Below are 26,627 nucleotides of genomic sequence, written 5' to 3'. Positions count from 1 at the left end.
TTTTGTCTGGCAATGATCTAACGCTACCAGAGAGTGGAGAATTCGATACTTTTGTGCATTTCGATGATAATCTGGCTGTATGTGGAGAACTACCGGATGGAGAGATTATTGCTGACGTATGCCAACAACGCGGCGGTGATGGACCAGCAACAAGCGATAGTGACACTGAAGGTGGAGATAACGATTTGAATCTTGACCCCTGAACTGTGTGAAGTGTTAAGTGCAATCGAAGTGTGTAGGCTTTACATCAGTGCGAAAAGTTGTAGTGAAAATGCTTTGAATTCATTACTAAGTTTGCTAAAGGAGGTTTATACTCTTATTGCTAGAAAAGTGAAACAAGCCAAACTATCTTATTTCTTTAAGGCTGGAACCAAGTTCAAAATAATATTTTCTGTCTTAATGTATTTATTATTTGCAAGGATTTACACATGTCGGTCTATTCCGCTGGTTTTTCAGTAAATATGTGATGTATTGCGTAAGTCTGATTTCTAAGTAATTCTGAGTTACAAGTAGTTTTTTTCTCTTCCCTTTGATATACGTATAAGTCAGGTTCAACTGTATTTACTTTTTTTTTTTTTAACCCATTTTGGAACCTAAGTAGCATAACGACCTGCTGCGTCTTAACCAGAGCCCCCTTTTGCCACCACTTTTCAGAGTTATGTAGGTAGTATGTAGGTGGTGTCAAATACAACACAAGTTTAAAGTACTCTGGCGGATGAGAGAATTTCAATAAATTGTCTCATATGCCAGTCGGTGGCTACCATACTCAAAATAATGACACAAGTTCGACATTAGAGAATGAAATCACCTCAATATAACGCAGAGAAAACATGCAGCGGAGAACCTATATAATTTCTAGTGGTGGGAAGAGTACAAGAGATAAGTAACTGGGCTGAATTACAGTTACTTGAGAAATATTTTACTCAATTACAATTACTTTTCAGAATGATAGTCTTAAGAAAATCACCGACTTATTTTTTCGCTGCATAATACAGTTTGCAAGGAAAGCATACTATTTAATTTTGTGAGATTTTTTGTAGCATGGAGACATTAAGTGGCTATCATCACTAGGTGAAACTAAATGTGATAGCTTGGAACTTCTGAAGACGCCCTGCAGGGGCATGTGAAGGAATATCTGTGTTTAAGAACGTCATTGGTATAAGATTGATGTCCTTAGAAGTACTGGAGACGTAAGAAAGTACCTCATACAGCACTGATGAAGCTACTGGTTCTGCAGTAATACAACTGAACAAAACATCATCCTCCTCATTTAATTTTGCCCAGTCTGCTTCCGTGCGATATGTATCACTACAGATTACAATTTGATTTCAAGACGTAAATTACAAGTACAAATTACATTTGGTAAAAAGTAACAGAAATAAGTAACAAATACTAATAATGTAATCGATACATGTAATTTGATTAAGTTTACTCCATCTTCAGCATCTTCAGCCACTTTCCTATATCTACAATTAATGTTATAGTTGTAAAATATGTTCAATTGTTTTGTAAAATATGTTGATATGTCAGACTTTGAAAAATTGACTGTGGAAAAAGAACAACAACTTGTGGAAAATCGTTTAATACTGTAAAATTTCTTATTTTCTGTATGTGAAGTTATTTAGGGTTATTTAATTACTCTGCTACTTCTCCAAATTTATTTGGTTTTTGTGAAAAATTTTTATTATGTAGATAACTGTATAATTAGCATCTGAATTTAAGCTAATAACTTTTGTGGCAGGGTGTAGCCGCACGTGTTGGTGCTGGTAAGATGATTCTAGCGATTTCCTGTTGCATCAGAAAGGAAATTTCTGGAAGCTATGGAAGGTATTTGGTCATCAGTTTTCTATGGGCCCTCATTGACCAAAATAAAACCCCTTTCTATTGGCGAATGTAAGAACTGCGGGTGCGTTATTTGGTTATTTCTTGATTTCAACATTTCCGGCTGCTGGTCACTTAGCCAGAGCCAAGCTTGTTCCCGTTGTCTTTTTTGTTGGACTGGCAAAGGGAGAAGTAGTCTCCTCCATCTGATGAGTCTCCCGGCCCTCTGAGGTGAGCACTATTTAGTTCATATGTTCGGTTTTAACTTCAAATGTAGTTTCTTAATTTTAATTTTCTTTACCCTCTGGAGTTCCAGCTTATAAATCTCATATTTATTCCGTATTGGCTCAGCACAACTAAGGTTAAGTTATGAGTAGGTTCCCACCTTCCAATACTTATCAATTTCTATATAATAGGTTTATTAATTACATAATATGCAAAGATATCAAGGATAATTTAATAAAAAACCACCTATTCAATACTTTCCACGTTTAATGTGGTTATTATCTACATGATTTTATGTAGACTTATTTGGTCAGGTACATGTTTCACCCATTATTTTGGGCATCTTCAGCCTGTAAACAACCTTTAGGTCAAGGTTTGGGACCTTTTTAACCAATATAAACATACCAATATATACACTATATACAATATATACATTATATACAATATATACAAACATAAGTTAATACAGTTAAGTTTTTTAGTCCTAATCTATCTAATATGAAAAATGTCCAAAAATGTTCAAGTGCCTTACACACGTACACAGGACTCAGTTAACAACACGACATAAGGGAGGACGTCAAATACGACACGACTGACTACAAGACTCATTTCAATAATCTAACCACAACTCAACTTCAACTACGGTTATTTTATCAAGAGTTCCCCCGATAAATATACATTAAGAAAATCTTGTATTTCTCCAATTTATCTTCAAGATTAACAAAATGTACACGTCTCCAACATGAAGAAGAACCTTATCGCCGTTTTTACTTCGTCATTTGAACACTGACTTGTTGAATTTTTAACCAACATGAATGAACTTTATTTCATCATCATAATTATATGTTTTAATCTTCGTGCCATTTTATCATATCTTTTAGCTTTTGTATCATCATAACATCAATGTGTTTTAATTGTCTTGCCATTTTGTCAAATTTTAGCTGAAGATGTTCCATAATCGGAACGAAACATGTACTAGAGATTATATGGTTTATATTATGTAATTAATAAACCCATTATATAGAAATTGTTAAGTATTGGAAGGTGGGAACCTACTCATAACTTAACCTTAGCCTCTGGAGTTCGCCCAAAATTTATTCCATTCACCAATTTTAAAATTCAAATGACTTAGTCTTCGCGGCTAGTCATACCTATTTTGTTTTAGAGGCATTCCCCCTTTTCCTTTTGGGTTTATTAACCATGTAGTAATTATGTCAAATTTCATTCCCCTTTTCTTTGTTTTGATTGTGTAAAATAGGTAAATTTTAAATTTCCCTCGGGTTTGCCTCTAGTAGCGCTGTTTCATATTAGCGTACTCCTGTTCAGGATAAGTTCCTTAATCTGAAGTTTTAGGAAAGGCACCTGACCGGGCTCGGAGTTAAGATTTTAATAATTAACACCCTTTCTGTTCTTTCTTATACCTTAAAATGTAGGTGTGGTTTGTTAACGTGTGTCCTTTTCCAAAACGTATTTGGTTAAAATTATTTCTGTATATTATTTTAAAATTATCGCCATGAAACTTGTACTCTTGGTATTATTCATTTCTCTAAATTTGTTGTGTTAACCTTTACTTGCGTCACTGATGGCCCTGTCTGTAAAGTTATTTTCCAGTTGTTATCATTTCAGTAAATGTAGTACTTAATTAGAATCACTGTTAATTTCGTATTCCTGGCAACACAATACCTTCCCACGGCCCGGGTAGGGTCCCAACCGCTTCCCATATCCGCCCATTAGTTGTCATGTTGGCTAACCTGGTAGTTATATTCTGATGTTTTCCAGTACTTATCGTCTTTGAGTGTTCGATTCTATGTGATCTAATCTGAAAGTCATTTTTCTTAATAGTGTTTTTTTAATTCTTTTTGATGCTGTGTAATCCCGAAAAGGGTTACAATTAAAATTGATGATAAATTCCTAGATTCATAATACACTTGTACCGTATGTCACATACAAGTCTCTCAAGACACATTCTTTCATGAAAACAAAGTGTTCAATACGGACCAAATTACGAGATTTATAACATGTAAAATATCGAAGGGTTTCTGTGAGAACTGTGATATAAGGAAAAAATGGCAGCAATAATAAATCTCGGTTTGTGTATTTGCCTGTGTGTTTCTTTTCACGTAAAATCCACTCGACATGGAGCCCAAATTTGACAAGCGTATAGCTAATACCTTTCTTTTAAGGGGACTATGTAGTGAAAGAAAATGTGAAGTAAGTCAGTTTCACAGGCTATTTATTATCACATTGTCATTTAAGTGGGCTATGTAGGGAAAGAAAATGTGAAGCAATTTAGAGGAAAATGTATGCTTGGGACCCTTAAAATTGAATATGCTGCCTAAACTGTTAAGTCCTACTGAGCAATGCACACCAGATGTACCTGAAATTCGACTTGGCAGAAGAAAGTTAAAATAAATTTTTTTCATGAATAATAATTTCCTAGAAAAGAATGTTTCTGTTTTGTCACATACTTTTGATGATTGGAGTGTGATGTCCCTACTTTCAATGAATAAAATAAGCCATAAAATGGTGGAAGCTGTGCCATTTAATTTGATAACTGCTACAAACATTTGCCTTTTCTTTACTTTTAACATTAATCAAGTACAAACTGTATAAAACAGACTCCACTTCAATTTGAGGAGAGTATACTTGCACTGTGTGTATCTTATTTGAACGTCTTTGATTAGCAAGATACCTGAATAGATTAAACAAATGATGAAACAAAAACAGAAAGACATTCAGTCAGCCATGACAGCATGGAGGTTCACTGCAAGACACTGCACTAATCTACGGTATAAAAATAACGTCATGACTGACTGACTCGTTGCCGAGTCTAAACTACTGGACACACACAAATGAAATTTTGGAGATCCATTTATATTACAGCGTTGGTGCTCACTACGGAAGGATTTTTAGATATTCTGTCGCTAAAAGGGTGAAAAGGTGGGTACATTTTTAAAATGAGTACTTCTACATCTCAAAAAGAGTTTAAAGTCATAAAAATTGGTATTTGTAACCTCCTCTAAAAATAAACACTTATTTTTCTTGCCTTCAGAAAATCCATTTAAGGGCATGAAAAGGACCAAAAAGGGGGATGAATACTTTTTATGAAGATACTTACATCTGAATAACTGAAAAAATTGGTATTTGGAATATCCATTAAAATAAAAACATATATCTTTTTGTTTTTGGAATATCCACTTAAGGGGGTTAAAGAGTTGAAAAAGTGGGTAGATTTTTAAAATAAATATATCTACAGCATATCTCAAAAACTTTGTGTTCCAAACGTGAAAAGTGGTATTTGGAATCTCCTTTAAAAATAAAGTAACCTGCATTCTTTTCTTTTCAGAAATCCAACTTAAGTGGGGGAGGGTGAAAAGGACTGAAAAATCCTTCATTTGGGATACTTATATTTCAAAACTGAATATATTACAGACATGAAAATTGGTGTATTAAATCTCCTTTAAAAATAAAGAAAGCTGTATTTTATTCTTTTTGGAAAATCTATTTAAAATGGGTGAAAAGGACCAAAAAAGGGGTTGGATTATTTTTATGAGGATATTTATATCTCAAAAACTAGCCCGCCTGGGGGCCATCATCCTTAAGGCGTTGAAGTCTAAACAGTTTGACACCACGGTTAGCCGGTTCGAGTCCCGTTGGTCGAAAACATTTTCACTGCCAGAATGTTGGCCGGCAGGGTAGGGGAGGTGGGGTGATACACAATTTCTAATCACTAGATTGCATGCTAAAAGCCTGGATTAAATTCTACACCTCTCTGCAGCGCTAATATGGAGTGAGGGCATGACACTGTTGATAGTGATTTGTCTATCGGATGGAGACGTTAAGCCTTGAGCAGATTCCTTGGTGCTATTCCACATGAGTAGGCTATGTGCCAGCACAAGGTTTCACCCTCTCCCTTGCTACTATCATATATCACATAATTCATTTCATTTCACTAACTCCTCTGATGAGGTTGACATCAGGAAGAGCATCCAGTCATAAAAACCCACAACAGATTCATCTCACCTCACACCTGACCCCGTAGAGAAACGGGACAAGGGTTGGACAAACAAAACTTAGATCTCAAAAACTGAACATGTTACAGAAATGAAAATTGATACTTGGTAACTCCTTTAAAAAGAAAGAAACACCTGTTTTTCGTTTTCAGAAAATCCTCGGGGGGGGGGGGGGGGCTAACTGAAAAACAAGTTTAATTCTGTTTATGAGGATACTTATACTGTATTTCAAAAATTGAAGATGTTACAGACGTGAAAATTAGTATTTTGCATTTTCCTTTAAAAATAAACATGATTTTTTTCAGTTTTCGGAAAATCCACTTAAGCGTGGGGAGAAGTGGAAAGAAGTGAAGGAGGAGTTGAATTATTTTTATGAGGATACTTACATCTCAAAAACTGAATATGTTACAGACGTGAAAATTGGTATTTGGAATCTCCTTTAAAAATAAACACTTCTTTCTCCCAGAAAATCCACTAAAGAGGGTGAAAAGAAAGGGTGAATTATTAAAATGAGTATATCTGCAGTATTTCTCAAAAACTTAACATGATACAGATGTGAAAATTGGTATTTGGATTCCCCTTTAAAAATAAAGTAACAAGTATGTTTGTTTTTTTTTTTTCTTTTACTTGAGGTAGGTTTATTTCTCATGTACATTTCTATGTCGCATATTCCAGAGTTAGCTCTGCCAATAGCCTGGTCATCTTAGCTCCAAAAGGCAATACCACAAACGTGGTTGACAAAGACGTTTTGGGGTGAATGGAACTCAATTTTTCGGTGGGCTTTTATACTTTAGGAATTTTCAGATCATGTCTTAGTGCAGAACGAAGAAACATTCTCCAGGTTGTTATAACAAATTTTACCAATATGTCTCGGAAATGTACTGTTTTTCGGGGAACAGTTTTCCCTGATATTTATACGCAAGCCAATTATCCCACATAAATTCCAAAAATAACATATTAATCATAAATAAATATCCCTTTGAATTTGTACTTACGCAGGCAAGTATTAAAAAAAAAAAAAAAAGGCTTTATTGCGTTAATGCCAACGGCCATAGCCGTGTTGAAACACCAGATCCCGTAAGATCTCCAAAGTTTAGCAACATTGGGCATGGTCAAGATTTGGATGGGTTGCCACGCGCTGTTGGTGGGGTTTAAGGGAATGGAGGAGCGGAAAAGAACTGGCCACCCTACCGTGCGGTAACCCGGGCTCGGGCACACCTCTGCGGAGGTTCTGACCTGCCTTCGGGCAGATTACACCCTTACCTTTTATTGTGTTAATATTGCTATTATGTAGGTTTTTTGTCCATAAATGGATCGTTTAAGACTTTGGGAAAACCACAGTCAGTCTTCCTGAGGATGTTAAAAGGCAGGTAGAGAGCGAGTGCCTCCCATTATAATGAAAACTTCCCAACTCGATTATGACTGACAGTAGGCAAGAGAGCCTGCCAATACAATGAAAATTCTCTAACCCGGTCTTCACATGGGAAACTGTATATGGCAAATTCCCTGTCATGTTTCTGGGGTAATGCTAAGAACTATGCAATTGAATAAAATCTTACTACCTGTACACTACTTCACCTAGAATTCTGTATACAATGTAGAATTCTGCAGCGAAGCATGAGAACATCAGCCAGTTTTATATAACAGTGAAAACGCACTGACTCACCGACTGATCACTGTATCTCTGGAACACAGGCTGTTTATCACAGAGACAGGATAAATTCAAGGGGATGGGGAGTATTCGTACTGGTGAAAGAAGAATTTGAAAACTAAGAAAATGCAAATAATGAGAAACATGAAATTCTAGGTGTAATGCTTTACTCAAAAGACAATGGGCAACTTAATGCTTTGGGGTGTACCGACTTGGAAGGGCCGATGCTCACACACAATTATTTGATAATACAGTGAAACCTCAATTCTCCTTTTCTGGAGGGACCACGGAAAAAATAAAATAAAAGTACAATGCGAGATAAAGGAAAATTCGGGAACAAATTATAACCGTAATAAGTTTGGCTGTACATCAAAGTAATGAAATAACAATTTTCATTGAACTAAAACTCTTGTATAAAATACTTATATTTTAAATTCAGTTTTACCGGCAAACTTCATAACTTTCCCGTGAAAATGTCCTTCAGGTCAGCACTTTCATCAGCCAAGGTCATTGAAAAATATTCTACTAAATAAGTTATCTGAATTATGACACTATCTATGAAATTTAAAACATCTGAGACTCCAGTTTCACCACTGCTGCATAATTAATAGTGCTGCATAATAACAGTGTAATACCAAAGGAATGGAAGGAATCTATAATAATACCAATTTATAAAGGAAAGGGTGATAAAAGGAAACCAGAGAACTACAGACCAATCAGCCTGACCAGTATAGTTTGTAAAATACTGGAGAGTTTAATATCAAAGTACATCAGAGGGATATGTGATGATAAAAATTGGTTCATGAGGAGCCAATATGGATTTAGAAAGAAATTTTCTAGTGAGGCACACCTGGTGGGATTTCAGCAGGACATATCAAATCAATTGGATTCAGGAGGTCAGTTAGATTGCATAACCATAGATCTTTCCAAAGCCTTTGATAGAGTGGAACATGGAATATTATTAAAGAAATTGGAGGGAATAGGATTGGACGTAAGGGTTACACGTTGGATAAAAACCATTTCTAAATTCAAGGGTTCAGAAAGTCAAAGTAGGAAATAATGTATCACAGGAAGAGAAAGTTTGGAAGGGAATTACACAGGGTAGTATAATCGGTCCGTTACTTTTCTTAATATACGCAAATGATTTGGGGAACAATATAACATCAAAAATAAGATTGTATGCAGATGACATAATTGTTTATAGGGAAATAAATAACATTGAGGATTGTTCAGAATTACAAAGGGACCCTGAAAGTATCCAACAATGGGTTGAAGAAAATAATATGAAGGTTAATGGAGGCAAATCAACTGTTACAACTTTTACAAACAGCTTTATAACTGAATTTGAATATACTTTGGATGAGGTAGTTATCCCAAAAGATGGCAAGTGCAAATACTTAGGTGTGAGATTTGAAAATAATTTGCACTGGAAGGGTCATGTTGATGACATTGTTGGGAAAGCATACAGATCGTTACATGTCATAATGAGGCTACTTAAAGGATGCAATAAAGAATTAAAAGAAAAAAGTTACTTAAGTATGGTTCGTCCATTATTGGAATATGCAAACAGTGTTTGGGATCCTCACCAAGAATACCTAATAAAAGAAATAGATAGTGTGCAGAGGAAAGCAGCAAGATTTGTAACAGGGGATTTCAGGAGAAAGAGTAGTGTATCAGAAATGTTAAAAGAACTTGGGTGGGAAACTAAGTAAGAGAAGGGAGAAAACTAGACTTATAGGATTATATAGAGCCTATACAGGAGAAGAGAAGCAGCATAGGGAGATATCCGTGAGAGGCTTCAGTTGGAAAATAATTATATTGGCAGGACAGACCACAAATATAAAATTAGAAGGAATTTTAGCAGAAGCGATTGGGGTAAATTTTCATTCATTGGGAAGGGTGTGAAGGAGTGGAACAGTTTACCAGGGGTAGTGTTTGATCCTTTTCCAAAATCTGTACAGATATTCAAGAAGAGAATAAACAGCAACAGAAAAAATAAATGAAGTGTTAGAGGGCATTCGACCAGTGCAGGTTATTGTAAAAAAGTGTGGGATTAAATTAATTCCATCCCCTGGTCTAAGGAGTTGGACAGCCAAAGTAGGGGACTGCCTGTAAGGGTGAAGTACAGTGGGGACTTCGAGGGCCCTGGGACCGCTACGGTAGCTGTGAAGGCCCTTCAGGAACTCTGAAAAGTGGTGGCAAAAGGGGCTCTGGTTAAGACACAGCAGGCCGTTATGCTACTTAGGTTCCAGAATGGGTTAAAAAAAAAAAAGTAAATAAATGCAATGTAAAGTTTAATCTTATACCAGTTGTATAGTATCATTTGAAGTAATTCAACATACTGTACATCAGTTGACTATATTTGTAAGTAGTACAGGAGATATAAGTAGAATTTTGTAAACAATATAAATTTATTAAGAATTAGCTGTGTGTTTAATAGAAAAAAATTGTTAGCGTAAATTGTATTGTATTGTATTATAGGAAAATGTTGTTCTATTGTTAATTTAATATTTAGTGCTTGACAATAATGTATTTTAGTGTACCGTTTGCCACCGAGGTAGACACCTCATTTGCAAATAAAGAGATTTTGATTTGATTTGATAACAAAGAGAGTGTATCGGAGTAATTATGCAGATCGGGGAAAACAACACTATAAGCCAGTCACTTAACTCGCCAACTACTATGGTAGATACCTCTTTTCTTTGTTTTTTAACTTTAATAAATCTAACTGGAACAGATACAATTATTTACAGTAACAGTTATAAATTAGAAGACTTTGATTTAAAAACCTAACGATGGAATTCGTTTATCAATAATTGTTTTTGTGTTGTGTTACAAACTTACGGCATGGAATTTAAATTTGAGGTCACCCTTTTCTTTAGTTTTAGGCCTCGGTAGTTTCCGTTCATTTCTTTTAAAACCAATAAACAGGCGAGAAATGTCGCTTGCATGATAGGCATAATTACTAGTGCAATTCACCTGAACCTACTTGTGGCAATTAAAAAAAATCACTGAAAACATGTAAATAAGCATAGGCTGTAACAGGTCCAGTCACATGAACAAGTAACCTAATCAGAATGCACAAATACAAAAAAAAGACATAAAACTACATTAAATCACAGAAGAAATCGTAATGAAACTGACATGCGCTTACAAAAATAAAGCGTCACATCACACACATAGGTATTGTAATTACACAGATACAAAAACATAACTTAAATTGTCGTATTAAACAGCATTATTCCTTCAGCCACTGAATACAATAGTCACTTTGTAGTGAAAAAGTCTTTAATCATCAGCCGTTTTTAGTTTTGTCTCGCCTTAACACTGTACAGTACTCCCTCAACATTCTACATCATATGCAGTAATATAGTTACGAATTTTGTCAAAGGCAGCTAATGCTTCGACAAACGTTGGCAAGTGTTCAACTTTATCTTTGTTTTCCCCCTTGCTCACAATCTCATGCACGGGGCTTGCACTGGTTGTAGCAGTAACAATCACACAGCTGTTCTACGCTCATTATGCTACAAGTGGCAAGCTCACTATCGACTGTAGGATACGTCACAGGAAATGAATTTCAGTGTGGTTCGTACTGATGATTTATCAGGAGGAGGTCCATGTATTCAATAATGTATATAATATGTTAATATTATTTATTACATACACATTGGGACTAGTTTCAACCCCTGTATTGGGTCATCTTTAGCCTTCAATTATAAGAATAGACATTAAAATTTGCTTTACGTCGCACCGACACAGATAGGTCTTATGGCGACGATGGGATAGGAAAGGCCTAGGAGATGAAAGGAAGTGGAGGTGGCCTTAATTAAGGTACAGCGCCAGCATTTGCCTGGTGTGAAAATGAGAAACCACGGAAAACCATTTTCAGGGCTGCCGACAGTGGGATTCGAACCCACTATTCTCCCGGATGCAAGCTCACAGCCGTGCACCTCTAACCGCATGGCCAACTCGCCCGGTAGCATTATATTAGGTGTTTGTGTTTGCAGGTTACATGTAATGTTCTTTTCCATTTATAATTTAAAGCTGAAGTTGACCCAATACAAGGGTCGAAACTAGTCCCAATATGTGATAATACTAACATACTGTATTTATGCGAATAATCCCCGCACCCTAACTTTAGGAAGGGTGATTTTGAAAAAAAAAATGCCAACATTGACTCAAATAAAACCCGCAACCCAATTTCGTGCCTCAGGTTTTTTTTTTAAATATGCGGGTATTATTCGCGTAAATACGGTACTAGACACAGTAGTGAATAGATGGACCTTCTCATCCTTGTTGATAGTGAAGCATATGTGTCAAAGTTAACATCCCTTCGTGCGAGCTTCTCCCAGTCCTCACTGATAAGTTGTTCTTCGTTGACGTTCATGTTGTTTGTGTCTTTGCTTTTGCCAAAGCCACAAGGCGTAACTTCAACAGCGTTTATATTAGTGCAGATAATTGACAGGGTATTTCAAATAGCAGATCAACTGTTCCACCTATCACGAAGGTTATAACATCTTTAAATAACGCGATACTATTGTCAATTTTGTTTAAAGAAAGGATTTCAACAGAATATACAGTATTTCACAGGCGAAATACTTAACAGTCATATTGTTATTGATTATTGTCACTGTTAAAGTTAAATTCAGAAGATCATCTGAGATTGTGTTTTCAAACACGCATGCTAAAGATCCATGATCTCGTCATGCTCTGCCATTCAAAAAAGCGATCCAGTATACAACAGCAGAGTGTAAGGAAAGTGCTAGAAACCCAGAGGATGTGAGGTAGATACAGAACAAAGTGATTATAAAGGAAATAAAAAGAAAATATGCAGGAATCCCAACAACAAAAAGATAACATGTATTTAGAAATAAACAAGCAGTAACAAAATCGATAACATTAAAAGAACAAGGTGTGCTGAAGATAGAACTGAATGTTCATAAAGGAGGTTACACAATTAATCAAATCGGCCACAGAAAATTACAACACAAACTCGTTAATTAAAACATTTCCTACCAGCGGAGATGCGCATTTAAAAAATTGACCAAAACCAGCAAGTGGGGAACAGGAAAAGTGGAAGGCGGGGGAAGGAGGTCGAATCCTGCATCAGAGTTTTATTCAAAATAAGCAAAAAGAAAGCGATGAAGCACAGTTCATTATTTAAGATTTGCACTAGTGAAATAGAGAAAAAGTCCTTGTCCACATGTTTCGGGAGTATGTCTTCCACCAGAATAGTTTTTGAACGATAGAAGATTAAGTTCTCATAACTGAGGAGCAAACGTAATACAAGAAAAAGAAATGGATAAAGAATTCTAGTTAAAGCCTGAAGGGCAAAACAGGAGACAAGTTCCTTCTGCTCAATGCTCAAATAAACGTAAAACTTGGCTCACCCAGCATCACACGATGAAGAATTCCAGTTGAACGGAGTTAAAAAGGCACGTGCTCAAACATGCATGTCTGTCGAAGGCCCTCCACATCAGTCCGCTATCAAAGCCGGACTGATTTTAAAGGAAAACAGTTGACAAATTTATAGGAGGACAGATGGAATGTCCTTGAACAGTGGAAGCATTGAGCAGCTTCAGAAAAGTTAGATGACGCCACTAGTCATATGTCAGAGAAGCCGATGGAAGCTCAACAGGCTTAGTATGTAGCTGGAAGGCGAAGATGGCGACTGTACGAAAGTGTTCAGCAGGTAAAGAACTATTTTTCCTTGCGATTATATGGAGCACATTACACATGCTACCCCTACACCATAGAGCCGGCACCCAGTAGATATAAGCCACAAATGGAAAAAATCGTCAATGCTTGAGAAATTTTGGTTTATTCATGACTGAGTTCAGCTGTGATGCATGAGATCTTCCTGCTGCACAAATCAATAGTTGGAGAATGATAGAAAGAGACATTCACAAAAGTGAGTTTTGGATATTACGCTGCATATAAGACAACTACAGTTTTGATTAGTACAGTGTAACATAAAAAACAGCCATCTTATATTTGGGCCAATATGGTATTCAGTTTCAAAATGTACACTAAAGTAGTCCCCTGCTTCATTTCAGTGTGATTTTAACATCTTTTCCCTACAGGAATCCCTCATTTTTAAATTTTCTTTTCAAAATTCATATTACAGATTTTATACAAAAAATGACTCAGATGCTCACCTTAACTCAATTGTTGGTGCAAATATGAGGCTGATGAGTGCTGGCAATCCATGGATGTTAGGCATAAGTGTGGTGTGCCGGAGGGTAAGCCTATCTCCTTGCGAGTTCTGACCAACACATGCTGCCACCATTAGTCTATAACAAAACGGAAACCTAAGTACACTCACAACACAAGTTTAGGATAAGCAATGACAATGACTATATCCTAGAGAACAGGTAACACTGCACTGTGTGGATAATGTTTTATGGCTAAATGTGGGGAGAATGAGAGATTGGATCGTATTATCTATGGGTATACATCATAGCCACTACAAGGCAAGATACTAAGAGAAAAAAATAGACTTTATTACTGCAATGAAGGGATGACATTCATCAAAATTATGCCAAATTAGGTAAAGTGATGAGAAAAGTAGCAAAAATAAGCAATGACATCACCAATACTGCCTCAATAAATATCCTACTAAAACTAACACACAAACAGTCAATGTGCTGATACACTGAAAGCAGAGATTGACATTATTATAACGCATAGTGGAAAGCAACCATTATAATACTTCAACACTAAAATCACGATGAGAGCTTTGGTCCCCACCTAGGATATTTATCCGTGGAGATTCAAAGGAAAATAATACACTAACAAGGTCAAGGGAAAAGAGCAACCCATATGCTGAGCAAGACACAATATTTAACATTTAATCACACCATTCCTTCCAGAGGACAAAATATCAAGCATTATACAATAACATAATTCTTTCAGGCCAGATATGTAGATGACAGCTTTGCCATTATAGATCATTGATCTATGAGGGTGAGTCAATAAATAAGTCGCAAACATGTGTGTGCCCTACACCATTTGAAATTACATGTGCAAGTTTTGCCAACAGATGGCAGCATATGTATGCTTGTCGTATGACATCTCGCAGGCACTCAGTCAGTCAGAGGCTGTTAGTGCACGATGGCACATGTGTTGCAGGACTGTACATGGGAAGAACAGCTTGCGGTTGTGTGTGTTTTGTGGGCCAAATGACTGTCCACAGAAGAAGTGCATCACAAAATGCAACCCGTCTATGGTGAAAACTGTTTCTCACGGAAAGCTGTGTTCAACTGGATCCAGAAGGTTAACCATAGAAGGAAAAGCATTATCGTTCTACGTTGCGATTTTATTTGACGTAAATAAATATCACACGAGAACACGTTCACTTCCTTATTAAAATTACTTTATTTACACTGTACGTCACAACTCGCAGATTTACACAGTAGCAATGACACTATATACAACACTCAATAGCGGAGTACCCTGAAGTCGAACCAATATCAGTCCCTCGCCTGTCAAATGGGAGTGGGACTCCGTTATCATAGGTCCGAGGCTTTCTTAGAACGTTCTGAGCTCGGTAAATTCATGAAGCAGGATGCTACCCTACTTACACATAGTCCAAGTGAGGATCTCTTCTCTAACGGGTTATGGGCCACCGGTGAATTGTATAGTCCTAGCCACTTGAGCACAAGGAGGGCCATGACTCAGAATATGTCCGAGATGCCCACTCCCATTCCATAGCAACTGGTATCCCAACTCTCAGGACCACTTACTAGGCCACTCAGCCTTTGCCCATGGTTTATGAATTAGGATGTGACTACAGTAACCCACACCATGAACCTCTTCATATTTAGACAATACACTACACTACCAACCACCACAGAAAGACGCAGTAGTGATTACATCCTTCCATGTAGGCTTGGCATTGGGATTTGCATCCAGCCGTAAAACAGGACAGACTCCACCTGTGTGACACAGTTCCCATCTGCGAGCTCACAGTTTGAGATGAGCGTTAGAAGAACATAGGGCTATATTTAAAAAAATCAGTATTAACTATCTCAGAATAATAAATCATCACATCAATTTTTGAAGAGTTTTACCACCGACTTACTCCTCCTATTTTATCTTCTTCACCATATTATACCGCTCATGCAGGGGTTGACATGTTCCTCGGTCCCATACATCATCTTCTGAACAACTTGCGTACGAATATCACCCGACCATAATAGCTAAACTTAACACAGACTTTTTGCCCTGTTTGATGGTGTGTGATCTTTTACTCTTCTTTTGTTGGTATCTGCTGCCTGCTTTTGTCGTTGTGCCTCTGGTACAGAGGTGGGATCTCAGATTTTCATGCCTCAAAGAATTAGACTCTGTACAATTCCTGGCAAAATGCACTCCTTATATAATTGTACTCATTTTGGAAGAATCTTCTTTTGACATAGCAACTCATCCTTTTTCTCTCCTCTCTACGAAGAGTTTTCCTTTCTTTGTGTACACTACAAAATTGCACCTTTTTCTCCTGCTGATATTCAATAGACCTTGAAAAGCCCCCGTGGCTCAGGCGGCAGCGCACCGGTCTCTCACCGCTAGGTTCCATGGTTTATATTTATTTATCCATATCCAAAATCACTACAATATATTTACAACTACACTTTGTTTTTCCAGTATTCAGTTGTCTAGATGGCAAATTGTTTGGCTTCCACTAAATCCTTCATACTACGTAGTTTAGGCAGATTTCTACAGATGAGAAGGTATCCATGATCTTGCTTTTCAATACACTCGCACAAATCTTGATCACCGTACACCCACCTTTTCAGGTTGATTTTACATCCTTTCACTCCAGATTTTAATCTGTTAAGCGTCTTCCAATGTCCATATTCAAGATGATGTCCTGCAGCTGGCTTCTCTTTCACTTCCCATAATCCTGCAGGCGACTTCATTCTCCAGAGTTCATTTCGCCAAGATTCGGCTGATGATGGGATTGACGTTGTTTGTAGGAAGCTCTTCCACGATTTCAATCTTGATGGGTGGGCGTGAAGTCCAAGCATTGGATGTCGTGGATCTGTTTCTTGTGCCTCCTTCTTGTTCTTCTGCTTCTACTACTACTCAATCTCTGGTGCAACTTGTCTCCTAACATCTGGAGGTGCTACTCCCATAAGTAGAAAGATCTTATTAACAGGAGTTGGTCGTAAGCAGCCAATAACAATGCAATCTGTCTCGTGGAGGGTAACATCCACTTAGTTTGTATGAGTGGAATTCCACCAGACTGGAGCAGCGTACTCTGCAGCAGAGAAACACAGGGCAAGGACAGATGTGCAGAGGACTTTAGGCTGTGCTCCCCATGTGTGTGTGTGTGTGTGTGTGTGTGTGTGTGTGTGTGTTTGCGAATGAAATTATTCCTGCTACATACCTTCTGTTTGGTATCTATACAGTGTTTATAAGTTAGGGCATGGTCCAAATTTACCCCTAGATATTTGGGTTGATCATAATGGTTTAATTTGTGTCCTTTCCAGGTTACCTTCAATTCCTTTCTTGCTCCTTGTTGCGTAGATGGAATGCACATACCTGAGTTTTCTCCGGATTGGGATTCAGGTGATTCTCGTCATAGTAGACAGATGGAGAGCCGCCTCCTGCTATGAATTCTCTGTCTACTCCAGAGGTCATCTCCATGCCTGCCTCTGTTTCTGTGGAGGTACAACCCCCTACTACCACTACTGAACGACCTAAGAGGGTCAGGAAGAAAGTTAAATGGCTCATCGAGGAAATATGAGTGCTACAAATTTTTTTAAAAGTTCTCATTTTTAAGGGGGAAAGATATCAATCATGAAGACAACCTATGAATCTATTCGTCTGATGACAAGACTTTAGTTTTAGATCTTCGGATGTTTGTTAGATTATTTTTAGAGATCAAGATTGGTTATTATATGCTAATGTAAATGAGCAATAATTTTAATAAATATCCTAGTATTTCATATTTAAAAGAGTCCAAGATATCACACTTCTATTATTGAGTGATTGAACAGCTGGAAATGCCAGAAAATTTCCAAAGACCACTTCTCAAAAAGAGCGATTTGCGAAAGCAAATATCCCATAGACAAAGCTTGAAAGCCAGTTCTGAGCATGGATTATTGAGTTTTCGAATGGAGATCTGCCATGAGTGAAGACTCTGCATGTGAAATATTTTCCAGGTAAGTAAAATGTAAAATGGTTCATGATGTGGGTTACTGTAGTCACGTCCTAGTTCTTGAACCATGAGCAACGGCTGAGTGGCCTAGTAAGTGGTCCTGAGAGTCGGGATACCAGTTGCTATGGAATGGGAGTGGGCATCTCGGACATATTCTGAATCATGGCCCTCCTTGTGCTCAGGCGGCTAGGACTATACAATTCACCGGTGGCCCATAACCCATTAGAGGAGAGATCCTCACTTGGACTATGTGTAAGTAGGGCAGCATCCTGCTTCATGAATTTTCCGAGCTCAGAACACTTTAAGCAAGCCTCGGACCTGGAATTTGATGGGGAGCTATCAATATTAATGGGGCTTATGGAAGAAAGAAAGTAGAACTGGCTGAGTCAGCTAAGAGGATGAATCTGGATGTGCTAGGGATAAGTGACATTCGGGTATGGGGAGATAACGAGGATATAGGAGTTTATAAAGTGTACTAGATGGCTGTTAAAAAGGGAAGGGCAGAGTCTGCGGTAGGGCTCTTTATCAGGAATACCATTGCACGCAACATAGTTTCTGTTAGGCACGTAAATGAGCGATGATGTGGGTAGATTTGTCAGTTGGAGGAATTAGGACTAGAATTATCTCCATGTATTCACCATGTGAGGGTGCAGATGAGGATGAAGTTGACAAGTTTTATGAAGCATTGAGTGACATCGTGGTCAGGATTAACAGCAAGGATACAATAGTGCTAATGAGTGATTTCAATGCGAGAGTTGGAAATAGAACTGAAGGATACGAAAGGGTAATTGATAAATGTGGGGAAGATATGGAAGCTAATGGGAATGGGAAGCGTTTGCTGGACTTCTGTGCTAGTATGGGTTTAGCAGTTACGAATACATTCTACAAGCATAAGGCTATTCACCACTACACATGTGAGGCTAGGGGTACCAGATCCATAATAGACTACATCTTAACCGACTTCAAATTCAGGAAATCTGTTAGGAATGTACGAGTTTTTCGCGGATTTTTCGATGATACAGACCACTATCTGATCTGTAGTGAACTCTCTCGAGGCCTAGGGTAGAGAAAGACAAATCTGTCTGCAAACGAATAAGGGTAGAACATCTCAAGGACGAGGAAATTAGACAGAAGTACATGGATATGATTAGTGAGAAGTTTCGAACAGTAGACAGTAAGCACGTTCAGGATCTAGAAAGTGAATGGGTGGCATACAGGGATGCTGTAGTAGAAATGGCAAGGGAATGCCTAGGAACAACAGTGTGTAAAGATGGGAAAAGGCTAACATCTTGGTGGAATGATGAAGTGAGAGCAGCCTGTAAGCGTAAAAAGAAGGCTTATCAGAAATGGCTCTAAACGAGGCCCGAGGCAGACAGGGATTTGTACGTAGATGAAAGAAACAGAGCGAAACATATAGTTGTTGAATCCAAAATGAATTCGTAGGAAGATTTTGGTAATAACCTGGAAAGGCTAGGTCAAGCAGCAGGGAAACCTTTCTCGACAGTAATAAAGAATCTTAGGAAGGGAGGGAAAAAGGAAATGAACAATGTTTCGAGTAATTCAGGTGAACTCATAATAGATCCCAGGGAATCACTGGAGAGGTGGAGGGAATATTTTGAACATCATCTCAATGTAAAAGGAAATCTTCCTGGTGGTGTTGCGAACAGCCAAACTCATGGAGAGGAGGAAAATGATGATGGTGAAATTATGCTTGAGGAAGTGGAAAGGATGGTAAATAAACTCCATTGTCATAAAGCAGCAGGAATAGATGAAATTAGACCTGAAATAGTGAAGTATAGTGGGAAGGCAGGGATGAAATGGCTTTATAGAATAGTAAGATTAGCATGGAGTGTTGGTAAGGTACCTGTTGGTAAAGTACCTGTTTTTGACATTTTTGACATGCTCTATTGGTGAAAAATATCTAATTCCCTCCATGGGAATTTAGAATTTTCCATTCGGAATTGCTAGGCGGGCAATGGTTCCATTGTGGAGATTTATCTTCCGTATGCAGTTATCAGACTGTGCCTCTTATAAGGGCTTCCGATAAGTGCACCTGTATACACCCCAGCATCAGTGGGTAGGGTCTGACACATCCTACTCTGATGAGTCTAGTGTCAGATCTAAGACGACATGCTGGTTAATAGAGCAAACACCTGAAAAGCCTTACATCTGATCTGTTTTTGACATTTTTTACATACCTTAAGATTGGACAAAAGCAGTAAAAGCAGTAATAAGCAAGGGAACAGGAAGGATTGCAATAACTATCAAGGTATCGCATTGCTTAGTATACCAGGCAAAGTATTCACTGGCATCTTGGAAGGGAAGGTGCGATCAGTAGTTGAGAGGAAGTTGGATGAAAACCAGTGTGGTTTCAGACCACAGAGAGGCTCTCAGGATCAGATTTTCAGTATGCGCCAGGTAATTGAAAAATGCTACGAGAAGAATAGGCAGTTGTGTTTGTTTCGCAGATCTAGAGAAAGCATTTGACAGGGTACTGAGGGAAAAGATGTTCGCTATATTGGGGGACTATGCGATTAAAGGTAGATTATTAAAACCAATCAAAGGCATTTATGTTAACAATTGGACTTCAATGAGAATTGATGGTAGAATGAGTTCTTGGTTCAGGGTACTTACAGGTGTTAGACAAGGCTGTAATCTTTCACCTCTGCTGTTCGTAGTTTACATGGATCATCTGCTGAAAGGTATAAAATGGCAGGGAGGGATTCAGTTAGGTGGAAATTGTAGTAAGCAGTCTGGCCTATGCTAACGACTTGGTCTTAATGGCAGATTGTGCCGAAAGCCTGCAGTCTAATATCTTGGAACTTGAAAATAGGTGCAATGAGTATGGTATGAAAATTAGCCTCTCAAAGACTAAATTGATGTCAGTAGGTAAGAAATTCAACAGAATTGTACGTCACATTGGTGATACAAAGCTAGAACAGGTCGATAATTTCAAGTATTTACATTGTGTGTTCTCCCAAGACGGTAATATAGTAAGTGAGATTGAATCAAGGTGTTGTAAATCTAATACAGTGAGCTTGCAGTTGCGATCAACAGTATTCTGTAAGAAGGAAGTCAGCTCCCAGACGAAACTATCCTTACATCGGTCTGTTTTCAGACCGACTTTGCATTACGGGAGCGAAAGCTGGGTGGACTCAGGATATCTTATTTGTAAGTTAGAAGTAACAGACATGAAAGGAGCAAGAATGATTGCTGGTACAAACAGGTGGGAACAATGACAGGAGGGTACCCGGAATGAGGAGATAAAGGCTAATTTAGGAATGACTCATAAACTGGCTTCGGTGGTGGGGTCATGTGAGGCGAATGGAGGAGGATAGGTTACCTAGGAGAATAATGGACTCTTATGGAGGGTAAGAGAAGTAGGGGTAGACCAAGACGACGATGGTTAGACTCAGTTGCAAATCGAGGATTGTGGCGACGTTTAGTAAATTCACAGATGCTTGCAGACTGAACGCTGAATGGTATAACAGTCTATAATGGTAATGTATGTATGTATGAAGAGGAAAGTTTTGGGTCAAACACAAACACCCAGTCCCTGAGCCAGAAGAATTAATCAGGGGTGATTAAAATCCCAGGCCCGGCCGAGAGTTGAACCCGGGACCCTCTAAAAAGAAGGCCTCAATGCTGACCATTCAGCCAACGAGTCAGACTTAATATAGCACAATATGAAATGTAAATATATAAATAAGGTAATAAAATAAATTGTCAGGAAAATATTTGCTCATAATAACGTGTATTTTTTGTTACAGAATGTTAAAAATTAATTTTCTTCCTTTCTTAAAACATTTACCCTCCAAGGTTGGCTTTTCCCTTTGATACAGCGAGGGATCCAACCTTTACCGCCTCAAGGGCGCGAGACTTTGGTTGCGGGGCTACAACTGGGGAGGAGGACCTGTACCTCGCCCAGGCGGCCTCTCCTGCTATGCTGAACAGGGGTCTTGTTGGGGAAAGGAAGATTGGAAGGGATAGACTAGGAACGGGGAACGAAGCGGCCGTGGCCTTAAGTAAGGTAACATCCCGGCATTTGCTTGGAGAAGAAGTGGGAAACCACGGAAAACCACTTCCAGGATGGCTGAGGAGGGAATCAACCCCTTCTATTCAGATGACTTGTCGAGGCTAAGTGGACCCCATCGCAGCCCTTTTTCAAATTTTGTGGTAGAGTCGGAAATCGAACCCGGACCTCCGGGGGTGACAGCTGATCACACTAACCACAGTGGCGGACCAAAAATTACTATACTTTATAAAATTCTATAAGTTATAATCACAGAAGAAAATAATGTTTATGATCTATAGAACTATACAGTTGTAATCTTGTTATCTTCAAAATCATAATATATCATAATACATGCCGATCTCTTTTTTCTTGGGTTGGACAGTGAGAGTGTGCCTTGTCCACAAATTAGTCATACGGCTTAGAAGCAGGTCTAGTGTGTGACTCAAAAGCAAGGCAACACTAATACAGGTAGAGAGACAGACAAACATTAATGGTTGAGGAGAAGCAGTAGAGGGTAAGGGTAAGGTTGTGCAAGTCACTAACACACATGCAGCAGCTGGTGAGTGTTAACAGTGCTGCCATCTCTTGCCTTGCAATTAACAGTGGAACTGATCACTCAGCCTTAAATAATATAATTTAATGCCATAAAGACATGTTATGGCCAGGCAGGCATCAATGTTTGAAAATGAGACAAAGTCTCTCATAGTGCATTGACACTGCCGGTGGTTACAAGTAGCTTATGCAGTGGCCTCCACGGTATGCACTAGCCATGCATCTTGGTAGGTGTGCTATTTACCAACTGATGAGCCTAACTTTGCACACAGGGGCCAAAGGCTGGCAACCAGGAATGAGTTAGCTGGAAAATTTATAATGTCCAATAATGGACCAACTAAATTGGTATTATAAATTTACTCATTTGGAACAAATTTCAGATTCCCTATGGGAATCAACATTGACTTACCGTTTAGCCACCAAATACCTTGAAATGAAGGTCTGCACCATCAATAAATTGCCTCGATATTTCGATATTCTTCGGAGATAAAAAGTTAAAAATTAAAATATTTTGGAAGTTTCCCGTTGGTTACAGGCTAAAATGTTATATTTTGCCAAATTTCAATTTTCTAGCTCGTCTGGCAGATTGTGCAGCATTCTTGATTTTGGTGGAGGACGGTAAAAATTACGACTTTCAGGACAATAACGCCAAAAAATATGCAGATGGTCATTATTACCCTTTAAACGGATATCAGTACGAAAATTTCGCCAAAATAGTCAATGTACAGACACACGGTCGTTACGATTTTATTTAGATAAGGAATCTGCTCCATGTACAACTCCTTTTTGGGCTATGTCCACTGGACTTAGCCTGCAAAACAGATGTTTCAAGATATCTCCCTTATTAATCCTCCTATCGAAATGATGCACATGAGAAAAACTTCTAAAAATTGATTTCCATTAAGGATGGCAGATTTCCATTAATTTTGGATGTGCATATTTTGCGGGAGTGCAAATTCATGGTATCAGATTCGGATGAACCCTAGTAAATTTAGGTATTCAGGAAAAATACTGGCCCTAAAACCTACCCAAGAACAGGTAGATTCTAAATATCCAGTAGTTTTCCAGTTATAAGAACTCAAACAGACAAACCGACAGACAGACACCAAGGCTAAAAAATATGAGGATTGGGGCAAAATTAATGGCAACTATTTTTTTTCCCTGTAGATATGTGAACGGATTACAAATGTATATGTGTTGTGTGGAAGTTCTGCAGGCATAGTGTGTATGCAGAACAACAGATGGCTCTGTGATAGCTGGTAGTAGCACAGCGAGGGTTGTGAAATCAGTCAGTTGGTGAGTATCGTGCGAGATGGAAGTAACCCGTGTTGAGCAGCGTGCTTACATCAAAATAGCCATTCTCCAAGGGAGAAATGCAATGGAATCACACAGTGAATTAATGGAAGCCCTCGGGAATAATGCCCTACCATATAGTATAGTAGCACAGTGGATAGGAAAGTTTCAGCAAGGATGTGTCAACCAGTGACGAGCAACGTTTGGGACGACCTGTCAGTGTGCGGACTGACGTGCCACGTGCCATCAACGAGCAGCTCCTGGATGAAGACAGACGATGGACGCTACTGGAGTTAGAGAGGGCAAGTGGCATCGAGAAATGCACCACCCACAGGCTATTGCGTAATGAGCTGCAACTGCGCAAAATCGCATCGCGGTGGGTACTGCATGCACTGACAGACGTACAAAGGTGGGTGCGTTATGCAATATGCTCCGACCACCTTGCACGCTGACAACAGGATTGTGATCAATTCTTGTCACAAATAATCGCCATAGATGAATTTTGTGCCAGAGCATACGAACCAGAAATGAAACGTCAGTCTGCGGAGTGGCGACATGCTGGATCACCAAGGAGGCAGAAGGACCGTCAGAATCCTTTCCCAGTCAAACTGATGGTGATCGTCGCATATGATGTCAGGGGTGTCATTGTTTGCCACTTTGTTCCGCATGGCAGAACAGTGACCACACCGCACAGTACTACAGGGACTTCCTGGTGCGACAGGTACGACGTAGAGTTCGGGAGAAACGTCTGGATCTTGCGGACAGTGCAATAATCCTGCACGACAATCCAAAACCACATAAAGCAGAGTGTGTAGAGCTGCTACTGCGACGTTGGGGATGGGAAGAATTGGAGCACCTACAGTACTTTCCCGACATTTCGCCCCGTGACTTTGATCTCATTCGAAAGATTAAGGAACCACTATGTGGTAGGCGGTTTGCAACACGAGAGGACATTGCTAATGCTGTGTGCCAACAGGTGACCCGATTCACACATGGTGCGGCAAATGCTGAGGCAGATGGTATTCAGCGCCTCCCACATCATTGGCAGCGTGTGGTGTCAGTAGCAGGGGACTACTTTGAGGGTCTTTAGGCCCAGGTTTGTCATGTCAACTTTATGTGTACTGTGTTGTCATTCTTTTGCACCGGGAAGGCCCTATTGCCCTGTATACTACTGTAATAAATTAGTGTGTTATGATATTTCACTGCTATTCATTTCCACACAAGTAAACACCTTGTCCTTTTGTCTGTATATGTCACATTTTCCAACCGGACTGGTATCTTCAAGTGAAAAATAGTTGCAATGACTTTTTGCCCCAATCTTCGTATGTAGATGGTCATTACAGTAAAATACCAATATAACAAAATTTAGGGGGGGCCTCAGAATTTAATCTGTTATAGTGAAATTTTGTTATACTGAAATAAATCAATTCTTAAGAACTCGCCCCTTGCTAAACCTGTAGAAGAATCTGCATAATTTCAACATGAATTTATACCTTAAAAACTTTAATACTGTACTTATTAAATGAAAGGAAAATTAGGATACATATTTTGTACATGTCCAAATGGTATTTCATTGGATTTAGAGGGGTTGGTTTAATTCTCGTAATGTAACACGGGTATGCGCATGAAGAGGCATCAGCTGGTTACAAGGCCGTTCTGTTGCGGGCAAGCTAAACAGTGTCAGGTGGTCAAGGACACGGATACGTCACTCGGCTTACGTCATACAGCGAGCGCCAGATTCAAAAGGGGAGAAGGATTCCAGAAAGATCTACACCAAATATGGAACAATGAATCACGTCGCAGAATAGCTGTCGACAAATGAAAACAGAGATGCTCTACAGACGGAAATCTTCTGGAAGGAAGAGTAGCAGAGTGTGAGACTGAGCGATGGAGGAATACGATAGTCATTGCTAACGGTACTGGAGAATTTAATTGACTACGTGACAGTACTGCATGGCATTATAGTGTTCGAGTGTGCTAGTATTAATTTTCATACAGAAGGGTTACCCAAGTACGATATCCCATCGCAGTACATTTGACTGGGAGAAACATTACAAACCACGGACAGTCACAGCAAGACGTTACGCCGGAATTTTATTACAGTAACTTATGGAATGTTCTGGTAGGCACCATGAGGAAAATTAATCATCGAACTGTAAGCTTCGAGAATAAACCTGGCCGAGGAACATCGTTTGAAAAGTATTGCAGTGGAGTATTTGAAATTATGATGACTCAATGAAGTGCTTTAAACAGATAATAGGGTCAAGATTTGAAGCTTTAATAATTTTGAACCACATTGTACATCATTGCACCAGTTAAGTATTGTAAGGCAAAATATTGGAATACAACGAGTGAGGATCCAATTCTAAAATCAAATTTTAGTTTCAGCAAAATCTACGAGGGCCAGTTATCATGGTCTGACCAAGATGGAAATACTGGGGAACTCTAAGACATCGCTGGAGTGATTCTACACTATCTGGCTGCATAGGAATCATGAGGTGTTAAACCAACGTGTGTGAGCCAGCACGATGAACTTGTTCATCTACAATCCGCCATAATCCGGAGGAGGAACCTACATCTACACCTGTATACAAGACGCCGGAGAGATACATCGGAACAATAAGTACCTTTGTAACAATTTCCTTTCTTTCTGTGGATTGCTAGTTGGATTGTATTCTTATATAAAGAAACGTTGAATTTAGTTAGAGTAGTAGAATTTCGATAGTGGTGATGGTTGCAGACATTGGTTTATTGATTCATTGATCTCATTTGATTGATTCTTGATACGTTGCTGTGTTGATTCATTGATTAATCCCCATTTTGTTGGTGAATGTCATGAGGGTATGAGTGTAATTAAGGTCTTCAAAATGGATTGCGGGGAAATGAAGGCTTATAATG

General features: G+C 38.7%; 1 protein-coding gene across 1 annotated transcript in view; it reads right to left on the bottom strand.

Annotated features, from left to right (window-relative positions):
* The window catches only part of spn-E (spindle E), a 323,333-nt gene that overhangs the window by 56,262 nt on the left and 240,444 nt on the right, over nucleotides 1-26,627 (bottom strand). Inside the window, exon 22 of the mRNA XM_067157868.2 lies at nucleotides 13,869-14,003. Coding sequence (XP_067013969.2) covers nucleotides 13,869-14,003 — 135 coding nt within the window. The remainder of the gene's footprint in view (nucleotides 1-13,868; nucleotides 14,004-26,627) is intronic.

This window comes from Anabrus simplex, chromosome 1 (genome assembly GCF_040414725.1).
Source record: "Anabrus simplex isolate iqAnaSimp1 chromosome 1, ASM4041472v1, whole genome shotgun sequence".
Lineage (NCBI taxonomy): Eukaryota > Metazoa > Arthropoda > Insecta > Orthoptera > Tettigoniidae > Anabrus > Anabrus simplex.
The sequence above is the reverse complement of the archived record's forward strand: the minus strand, read 5'-3'. Positions and strand labels throughout refer to the sequence as shown.